General features: G+C 40.5%; 1 protein-coding gene across 1 annotated transcript; it reads right to left on the minus strand.

Annotated features, from left to right (window-relative positions):
* Window positions 1–1,002: 1,002 nt before the first annotated feature.
* rpl24 (ribosomal protein L24) lies at window positions 1,003–4,730 on the minus strand. Its single transcript, XM_083776310.1, has 6 exons — window positions 4,671–4,730; window positions 4,469–4,544; window positions 3,951–4,061; window positions 3,172–3,308; window positions 1,767–1,830; window positions 1,003–1,127 (listed from the first exon to the last, which is right to left on the minus strand). The coding sequence occupies exons 1-6, from the start codon at window positions 4,673–4,675 to the stop codon at window positions 1,047–1,049; spliced, it is 474 nt and encodes a 157-aa protein (XP_083632436.1). The 5' UTR covers window positions 4,676–4,730; the 3' UTR covers window positions 1,003–1,046.
* Between the last annotated feature and the right edge of the window lie 5,994 nt (window positions 4,731–10,724).

A 10,724-nucleotide genomic window follows, 5' to 3' on the forward strand; every position in this document is an offset into this window, starting at 1 on the left:
ATCCAGTATGAGACCAAACTCACTCACCTAAAGTAGATTGTGAGCTATGGGTTCCACAGCCCCACCAAAAGTCAAAATATTGAATGGTAAAGCAGTGATGTAAATAGGTTTTCAATGTAGTCCCGGGATGCAGGGGTGGTCTTTTAGATGAGTCCCAGGGACATTTGATGAGATGACTTCAACATTAAGAGCAATGTCATTTTTACAAATTGCAGCATTTAACTCCCACTTCATATGGTTATATTCATGTAGAAAACAGAATAAATGATTTATTATAACTAAAGCTAGCAAAGTAAACTAGAATTTAAAAAAAGCTCTACATATTTCATAGTACAGTAGTGCATACCATGGATGCAGAGGTCGTTGTATTGTCCCTTAACTATAAACTGGGATGGAAAAAATGCACCCCATTTTAATCTCTGGTAAAGTATACTTTCCTATAGTGGAGCTTTGTCTCCCTCTTGTGTTTTCATAATTACATTGCTGAACAGAGCTCTAGTTCCGAGTTGAGAAATGCATCATGAATTCCATGTAGCGATGCATATCATAGCGTACGAAATTGACCATAAAAATTCCATATAGCTTCGGTCTCAAAATATTCCAGATTTTCACCGATATTTATGATGCAATAATAATGTGAGTCAATGGCTTTGTACTCACAGAGCAGCAAGTCTGCCTTTTAAGAGCATCAGCTGTTAGTGGGGAGGACTGACCATCTACTTTCACCAGAAGAAAAAAAAAAGTCAATATAAATATATTACAGTAGTACATAATGTAATATATCGGAATAGGCAGATATGAACTTGCAAATAATTGGAGATCGGATATCGGTCATAATTCCAATATCGTGCATCTCTAATTCCATGTTATGCCATCTCAATATTCCAGTGGGAAAAGAAATACCCTTAGAATCAACACATCCTTGGAAAATGATTAACACAAGTTCTAGAGATTACCAAATGGAACATAATGGAAGCATTATAAAGTCACGGTCACACAAAGTAGTTATCCAACAAAGTTTTATTCACAATCAAAATAAACCGCTTCTAGCGTTTTCCTCCAACACGAGGTGCATTCACCTTCATAGGCTTTGCAACCTTCATAGGCTTTGCAGCCTTGGTAGGGGCCTGCAAAGAAATAAAAACATATACATGTGTCACACCCAAGCATTTCAAACCAAATCATAAGAGTAATTCGATAGTCTAGTCAGTGAATACAGAAGATAGAGAACAGTAGTACGTTTATAAATCACACTGCTGATTGTAGTGGCGGGGAAAATCATTTGCCTTTTGCAGGGGGTTAACAAAATTAAATTGAAAATATTTAACCAATATTTATCATAAACCGAACAGCATTACAGCACTGCATGAGACTTTGCCAGACATTTTGGCTAACTTGGTCACATACAATATAACTCACATCCAGAAACCCCCATCTAGTTGAACTTGGCAGGTACAAATCTACCCACCAAGAGAAAAACATTTGTTCAAGAGAACTTAATTATATAAAAGACTGAATGATGACGCTTCTGATGCTGTGTGACCATTTTTCAGGCTTTAAACGGACTAAAAATGTTTTGCCAAGTAGTACTAAAGTGCATGCCTGATAGTGTCGTTTGACTCGTTTCTCACATTTGACATCCCCACCCCAATTGTTCCCAGCCAATCCAAACCGTTGAACTTCCAGATGAAAGATTGCTTCACTGTCAAGTCAAACAATCCATGTTAGGATTTATTTTTAGGAAAGTACCTGTAGAGTGATCTTACCTTAGCACTGGTTGTAGAGGGCTTCTTTGTTGCCTGCTTTGCCTTCTTGGCATCCTTGGCAGCCCTGGAAAATAGAGAACCATGAATGAGCCACAAACTACATATAATAGCCAATACATGGTGGCTACAACAATATTTTAGCCACCAATTAACTAAATCACATCAGCAAACGGGTCCCTTATAAGCGCATAATGCACAGGAAAGGAGGGCTGCAACTATTGATTATTTTTTAGTACTATTATTCTAGTAACTTGTAAGAGAATATGGAGGCCGACCGTTGGTATGTCTAACAAGACGTCAAGGGCCGGTACTATGATCTCTAGTTTCTCTATGGCTGCAGGTGTGGAGTGAGCACTGTTGCACAGGCTGTAAGACACAGCCCAGCGACAGCACATAACACAGACCAAAACTATGCACACCATCCACCCACAGCCAAACATGGACATGAATATCCGAATGGTGCATAATTTATTGCAAACTATCATTTTTAGATTTGTATTAAATTATTATGACATTTGTGGCAAATGTATAGGCTACAACAGCATGTAACTTAAAGATGCTGGTGCTGGCGATGAATTGAATACACAGAACCACAATGTAAACAAGCCCACAGGGCTTTTTGCATTATGCTTTTAACATTATACAACTGTACCTTTGCTATTAAAACTTTAAAGTATTACTATTCAATCAAAAACAATTGGATGGTATTGCTGTGACATACTCCTTGAGCCATATGAGATAAGATCCAAAATGGAAACACGCACATCTCAAAAAGTTGACGGGTGCTGAACAAATAAATATACATACAAAAAAAGGGTAGGAAGGATGTCTGCACACCGTTCTTAGTGCTACCAGTAGTATTTTATTTAAGATTCAACGTTACTTTCGACCCCATCAGGTCTTCATCAGGAATTGGGTCGAAACGTTGAATCTTAAATGAAACACTCTTTGAGCCACCCAGAGCTACAGTGAAATCGGAGATCACAGATAGCTATTCAAAAACCATCACACTGGTGACAATAAACTGTGGACCAAGTAAAATTTGGTGGAGAAGTTGCCTTTGCTTGCCAGTATTTTTTTGTCAAAAGCATGAGATACAATCAGACAAGGTTAAAGGATAACGAAGATGTCCTGGGGACTTGCTGTCAATTCAGATTTTTTTCCTTTAGATAAACGTCAGTACTATAGACAAATAAGAGTTTTTAAGTCAAAGTTTTATTCTGACCCCCCCCCCCCCCCCCCCCCACCCCCACGAAATGGCCTAGTTGTCCTGACCCCTTATCCATCATTTATACATTATGGATAATTAGTGTGGACTTAAAGCGTTATTTGTCTATAGTACTCAGGTTGCAGAGTAGTGTTCTTAAACCGCCATAAAACCGGAAAGAAGAAGTAGTGTTCTTACCTGATGGCCTGCTCACGCTGGGCCTTACGGACCTCAGGCTTCTGGTTCCTCTTGGCCATGATTTCAGCCAGAGAGGCCCCAGTGATGGCCCTTGTGAACTTCACTGCACGGCGTGTACGCCTCTTTGACACCTCTTCCTGTTAGGACACATTTTGATACAACTTTAGAAACAGGCATTTCTTCCAATGTAGACAAATGTCCTATACTGAACATTACAACCTCAGCAGCCTGACAAGGCAGATGCTGTTCAGATGCTGCACATTACCCATTTCTGTAGTATAATAGTTTTTACCTTTTTTTATTACGTTCCAGTATTATCGTTATTATCTTGTTATACAGTATAGTTAGCAGTCTTACAGAACATACCACAATTGACATTTCACTACTACTATATGACTTGGTAACAAATAACACTCTTGAAATCATTCTCAAAACACCACCATCTCTGCTCTACTCTCATGACAGAATATGATAAATGTACAAAGTAGCTTGTAAGAGAATACGGAGGCCGACCAATAGTATAATCAAGGGCCGGTACTATGATCTCTAGTCTCTCTATGGCTTCAGGTGTGGAGTGAGCACTGTTGCACAGGTTGTAAGACACAGCCCAGCAACAGCACATAACACAGACCAAAACCATGCACACCATCCACCCACAGCCAAACATGGACGTGAATTATGCAAATAGTGCCTCACTCAATGTTCACAAGCACGTTTAGATTTATTTGTATTACATTTTGACACTGTGTGGCAAATATAGGCTACAGCATGTAACTTACAGACAGGCCCTTCTTGTGCTTGCGTCTGTACAAGACAGTCCAGTTTATCTGTCTGGGGTTCCTCTTGGCCAGGAACGCCGCCTCGCACTTGGCATTCAAGAATTGGAACACCTGAAGAAAACAAACGAATATATAACCACCACAGCTTACAACACTCACTGTAGCATGACAACAAGTAACGTATGATCAGATACATGTGCACGCCATTTCATTAATGGTTACTAATGAACTTAATACAATGTGAAATACATTACAGGCTTCAAGTTAGTATACAAACACGCAGAAACGTGGACACGGTGCATTTCGTACACAAGAGAACACCAACACAGACACGTTAGCATTAGCAATTGCTAGCAAGTGTTCAGTTAGTTAGTTAGTTAGCCCTCATGAACACTTAGCTGCTAACTAGGCCAAGGTGTTTCAAACGTTGCTTGTGTTTACTGAACAAGTAAATGTAAAACAAAGACAATATACAAAGAGTAATTGCTGCTGGTGTCAGTATCAGGCCCAAGCGTTACCTTCCCATCTATCCTGGCGTATCGGCGGCCATGGCCGGGGTATATTTTATACCCGCTGAAACTGCACAACTCGACCCTAAAATGGACAAATAAACATAATGACCGATAGAAGGGGATACAATGATATACATAACATCGATATTACTTAAAGATAGTTTATTTAAAGGCTGGGATGCCGATAGATTATTTTGTGAGAACTCACTTCATGACGGCTACGAGAGGGCACAAAACCGGAAAGAAAGATGACGCATACGGAAGCTGATTTTGTGTAACCCGGATGTGTAACATTTATAAACCAGACCCGTAGAAGAAGACGCTGCCTCAAACATTGTTTTAGTCATTTAAAAAAAATGCTTTATAGAATTATAGTTTATATTCATGTAATATAAGATCAAAATGACACTCGAGTATTTTTTAATTATTTGTTTAGTATTCTTGTGTCAAGACTCTCGATCACGACAGCCGGCAAATTGCCAATCGACACTCTCGCGAGAGTACATGTTGCTCATAGGGTATATTGTTTTGTCTTGTTTGTTAATTGTAATGTCAAATCTGCATTACTTTCAACTTTTTAACTTCTTACATTTCTTACGTTTGTCGCAAAGAAGTCGCTAAGTATGTAGTTATAGCCTAACTTTTCCTGGATAAATTATATAAAAAATAAGTAAGGAATTGCAGTTTAGTTGAAGAAGATTCATTGAGCCCTTTTGATATAATGTAGGCCTAATACGAGTCATGTGTTTTGCTATTTGATTATAGTGTGACTGGTGGTGACTATATATATATATATATATATATATATATATATATATATATATGCATTATTTTCATTTATTTTCAATTTGAAAATAATAGGAGGGGCGCTAGCTTTGTGTCTTTGTGTACCATTGAAATTATTTGATTGGCTGAGCACAGAATGTGATGTATGATGATGGATCATCATACATCACATTCCGTGTGTCATTGCTGATGTATAGTGATAAGAGCGCCCCTCACTTCACACAGGTGTAATTTTTCCTTAACGAATTATCGGACAAAGGTTGCAATTATTAGAAAACGTTGTTCGTTCATAAACAGAGGTCAAACTGAGTCAGGGTGCTACTATTGTACATGTTGGCTCACTGTGCTGCTACCGATATGATGATAGGTCACTATTTTGCATTAAAGGCAGCAAGGGGTATGTATCCACATATAGCCTACATAGGCTAGTAAGGCTACTGTATCTTTATGATGTCAGAACTAGCCACTAGGACATAATTGTCAGCTGTGACTATACAATCAACAATGTCACTGTGATGTCAGAGCAGTGGCTTTATATTCTATGCAGAGTTGGTTTTATGTTAGTATAATTTTGGCATCTGATGAACGTAGGTGCAGTATGAACCTTTAAAAAAAAGGGTTGAGCCCTGAATAGTTTTATTTATTAGTCTTATTTCAATTAATGCATTTAGTAAGATCCAGACAATGGACAAGCGCCGCCCCACAGAACTAAAGATGTGCAAGTATTATGCAAACTACATTGTGATGAAATACCATTTAGAGAACCTAACACAAATCCTGGAAGAGATGTTTTCAAACCAGCAGACCTGCCATGAGGAGAAAACACAACTGGTTGAAGAGCTGAAGGAGTTGGCTGAAAGGTTATTACAAGCAGACAAAACAATTAAAATCACTGAAGAAGAGCGCACAGTGAAGTTACAAGAGTTACAAGCAATGGCTGAGACTCTCCTACAACTCCAAAAGACGTTGAAGGAGAAGGATAAAGAAATCAACTCCCTCAAGGAGAGCCTCTGCAAAGGAACACCAAAGGAAGTTATCATTCCAGAAGATAAGTGTGAGTTTGAAATGAGTCCTTTTCCACACTTTTCTGTTCATGGAGATACATGTAAACGTGAGAGTGAGAGCACTACTGGGAACAATCATCTGGAGGTCAGCAGGACACCATACTCTGAACTCAGTGACTACAGCCTCCCCACCATGCCAGAGACCACATCGGTCTCAGTCATCAGTAAATGTCACAATGATGAAGGCATGGAAGCCAGCAAATGCTGCAAACTGCAGCAGACAGGTCAAAGTTCCTACACTAAGACGTGTGCGTTTCCTTGTGATGAACCAATGGAACCAATGATAGCACACAACGAAGAACAGTCTTGTGTTGAACCTGAACCAATAAATGGTTCAGAGCCTGTGTGCGCGTTGGTAATCCTGTCAAGTCAGATAAAAAAGAACAAATGCAAGAAAGAAGAAGGAAGGCTAGGAAAACACAGTGGTTTTAACATAAACTAAGTTTACTTAAGTTCTGTAAACGGTTAGGATGAACGGAGTTCCTCAGTGTCAGTGATCTGACTGCAGATTGACAGGCAGTTAACACCATGAACAGGACTCTTCAAAGCAGTGTGAATTGGGCCTTATGGATAGGTGATGGAAGGTACATTTAGATGGTTACTAATAAACTGCATGCCAAACTAATAATGGTAAATGGCACCTTTTTTTTTAACTTTTTTACTTTGCCCTCCACTCAATTTTTTAGGGTGGGCACTGAAGGGTGGTTTGGTTCACGGCCCCATACAAGCTAGAACCGGCACTGAGTAGGGAACCCTCTCAGTGGCTTTTGTTGTGGATATTGTTTTAGGACATAAGTTTCACGATAGGACAATACATCAAAGGATTATCACTTCCCTATGCTGGGGGAACCATTCACTAGAAATATCAGATCTACAAGCTCACAACAACACGTTGCAATGCAAGTATGTGTTGCGAATTTGTAGCGAAGACATTTGGTGTAGAGCGAGAAAAGAGCATAGGTCCATTTTAGTACAGAGTAGAGGTTAAACAGTGAGACTGCTCAAACAAGTGTGATTCTTAAGGGGGCTAGCCCCCAATGAAAGGAGAAATTAGGTCCGCCAAATATGACTTAACTTTGTGCCAACACAAACATTAAATGCCATTGACAATGAAGGGAAAATTTACATCATATGTAGACGAGCAAGTCGGCTAACCAATCACATAAGTTCAATGAAAGGAGAGATTAGGTCATATGTGCCTCAAATATGACATAAATGTTGTGCGCCCCTCACTTCACACGGGTGTGATTTTAATCTGGTAAAGTGAATGATTAAGGGCTTGGGGCCAAAACTATTTCAACCTATTCTTGAAGGGCGCTAGGCCCACACCTGGATGAGCAAATTCGCTAACCAATCAATCACATAAATTCAGTTGATGATGTATAATGATAAGAGCGCCCCTCACTTCACACGTGTGTGATTTTAATCGGGTAAAGTGAATGATTGGAGGGCTTGGGGCCCAAACTATTTAAACCTATTCTTGAAGGACACGTGACGTCATGTGTGTGAGCCCAGGCTCGCTGGTGTGGAGGGAGACTGCCCCATAACTCTGACATCCTTTTAGTCTGAACATACGTGGCCTCTGCGTAGTAGGTGCAGTTGTCTATATATAGCTGATATAGACAGCACCTGCTAATTATGGGCGTCAGGGCTACCTAATTCCTTTGGACCAGTAGGCCTACGTACACAACATACATATGTTGAGCCCCTCTTTTTTGAGGGACATGCTAGCTTTCCTCTCGCATTCCTATGCCAGTAATTTGATGACCGGCGAAGTCTTTGGTAGGAGGCTCAAAGAGTCTCACTGCCCTGTCATCAAATTGACAAATCTCCATAACGTCAAGGCTTCATGGGGTATGGTACTACAGCTACGGGGGCGGCTTCGAACCCGGGCTCCCCCAGAGTTAGTGTCGAAGTGTCCTTGAGCAAGACTCTGAACCCCTAATTGCTCCTGATGTGCTGGTTGGTGCCTTGCATGGTTTCCGCCGCCACCGGTGTATGAATGTGTGCGTGAATGGATGAATGTAATGCACAATCTATGTAAAGCGCCTTGGATAAAGGCACTTTATTTATGTCAATATCCCAGTGAAGGTGAATTATAGCCAAGCCAGGAAGCTACCCTATAGCTTCCGGTTGCAAATTGGTAAACTAGCGGTGGCCAAACACGTACTACCATGTTTAAAACAATATTGTCAACTTCTGTGACAGTGAGGGTTGATTATCTGGGATCGAATACTTCAGTCGGATACAACATGATGTGTGTGATGTTGCTGCTTTTGCCGTTGTTATGATTACTCTGAGTTTGAAAGTAAAGAAGAGTTGTGTTTAAGCTGTGTCATGGTCCACTGATTCACAAACACAATATTGAGACACACGGACTGTTATTACGGTTGTTCAGCAGATGATGGTTGGGAGTAATCTGTTCCACGTCCATGGTGCCAACACAGTCCTGTCCATTACTCCCCTAAGCAGTGGCGGTTCTAGCTTTCATGGCATTCTGGGCAAACCCCCTTGAGTGAACAACCCAGTGGCCGGCAAAAAAGTGTCTTAAAAAAAGATCTCTATAAAAGTATTTAAAGTATAGTATTAAAAAAAACTATATGTAGGTGCTCCATCCCACTTTCCAGTATGTTAGTTTGGGGTGCAAGTTATGATTATTCATAATCTCCACTCCATCACCTTGTCCACATGGCCAGTTTCACTTGGTCTTCCTCGCCTTCCATTAATGGTGGACAGGTATATAGTTACATGAACGGGACAGTGGTTTATGCTCAAAACCACTGTGTCTTCCTAGCCTTCCTTGTTCCTCCGAGTCCTTGCAGTTGTTGTTTTGTCGCTGACTTGTCAGGGTGACCGACGCACACAGGGAAGGAACCATTTATTGGTTCACCAGTACATTGTTCTTTGCTGTCAGGTGGTACAGCATGGCACTCCGTCGTCAGGTCAACATAAGGGCAGCAGTCGTGCTCTGTCTCCTGCACTTTACGGCGTTTGCGGGCTTTCTTTCCTTCATCACTGGTGGTATCTGGCTTGGTGCAGATGCTCGCCTCTAGATGACTATTCCCAGTAGTGCTCTCACTCTCACACTTCTGAAAGAAACCTTCGTTCGGAAAATTAGTCTCTCTACACTCACACCTATGTCCCTGGATGAGAACTTCCTTTGAAAAAGGATTAGTTTTTGTTTCATGCTCACTCTTGTTGTCCCTATGAATTGTAACTTCTTTTGGAAAAGGACTATTTTTGCCCTTTTCTTTCACTGGCAAAGGACTACTTCCCTCTTCCCTCCTGGCTTTCGCACTCCTCTTGCTGTAGTCCCTGTTTTGAAGAATGAGTCTCTCTCTGAGGGTGGTGATCTCTTTATCCTTCTCCCCCAACATTGTTTGGAGTTGCTTGAGGTCCTCGTCATTTTCCTGCAACAATAACTGTTTCATTGCGTTGTCTTCCTTCGCAACTTTAATTGTTTGCTCTGCATGTAACAACCGTTCAGCCAATGTCCTCAGGTCTTCAACCAGTTGTGTTCTCTCATCATCACAGCGCTGCTGTTTCACAAACATCTCTTCAAACTGTTGTGTTAGGCTTTCTAAATGGCATTTCGTCACAATGTAGTTTGCATGTATGCACGTCTTGAGGTCCATGGGGCGCTCGTCCTCCATCATTTTGGATCTTGTGAATTTAATTATGAACAGACTTAAGAAAAAATCATAATATATGTCTAGCTGACTAGCTTCCTCTGAGGTCGGGACTATACTGAAACTAGGCCACCGTTGCTCATTATATAAAGCCAGTGCTCTGACATCATATAGTGACGTTGGTTTTTGCCTAGTGTGGTTGGCCACAGGGTAACATACCACAATAATGAGACTATTGTTATTATCAGTTTATTGTATGTTTCTAGAGTAACTTATGACATCATGTTTTATTATGATTTATGTCATCACTCATCATACCTTTATCCCCATCAGTTCTAACTTCTAAGTCAATGGGAAATCTGAAACTGTGCCCAAATTTGGAGTCATACATACGGTGTACGTCACAGGGACAGGACAGGGAGTGTATAAAATTGTGATCCACAAAAAGAATTGTTCGTGTTATAGGCTATTTGTAAAACTATTCTCACAATTTCACTGTTGGAATTCACTTTAATAAAAATAATGTTACTTTTCTACAGGTACGTTAGTGGTTTAATTTAAACATGTGTGATGTGATAAACTTCAAATTGAAGATTAGAATATAAATCAGTTGCTTCTGGACATTGTTAACATATACATGATGTCTAAGATTCAGTTATGGAAATTTTAAGTACCTCATGCGGCTGATACGGTTGCCTAGAGCCGAGCACAAGCGGGAACCAACCGACATCGAGAGGTTCACGTCACAGCTCCTCTACAGATAGTAGTCATAGTAGGCTAGTA

This window comes from Protomyctophum parallelum (genome assembly GCF_964188405.1).
Source record: "Protomyctophum parallelum genome assembly, chromosome: 11".
Classification (NCBI taxonomy): Eukaryota; Metazoa; Chordata; class Actinopteri; order Myctophiformes; family Myctophidae; genus Protomyctophum; species Protomyctophum parallelum.

Excerpts from the sequence above, each read along its gene's own strand:
- rpl24 (XM_083776310.1), bottom strand. Across the intron at positions 1,831-3,171 it reads CAGCGTGAGCAGGCCATCAG|GGCTGCCAAGGATGCCAAGA; the intron begins GTAAGAACACTA and ends TCTATTTTCCAG. Across the intron at positions 1,128-1,766 it reads CCTCTACAACCAGTGCTAAG|GCCCCTACCAAGGCTGCAAA; the intron begins GTAAGATCACTC and ends ATTTCTTTGCAG.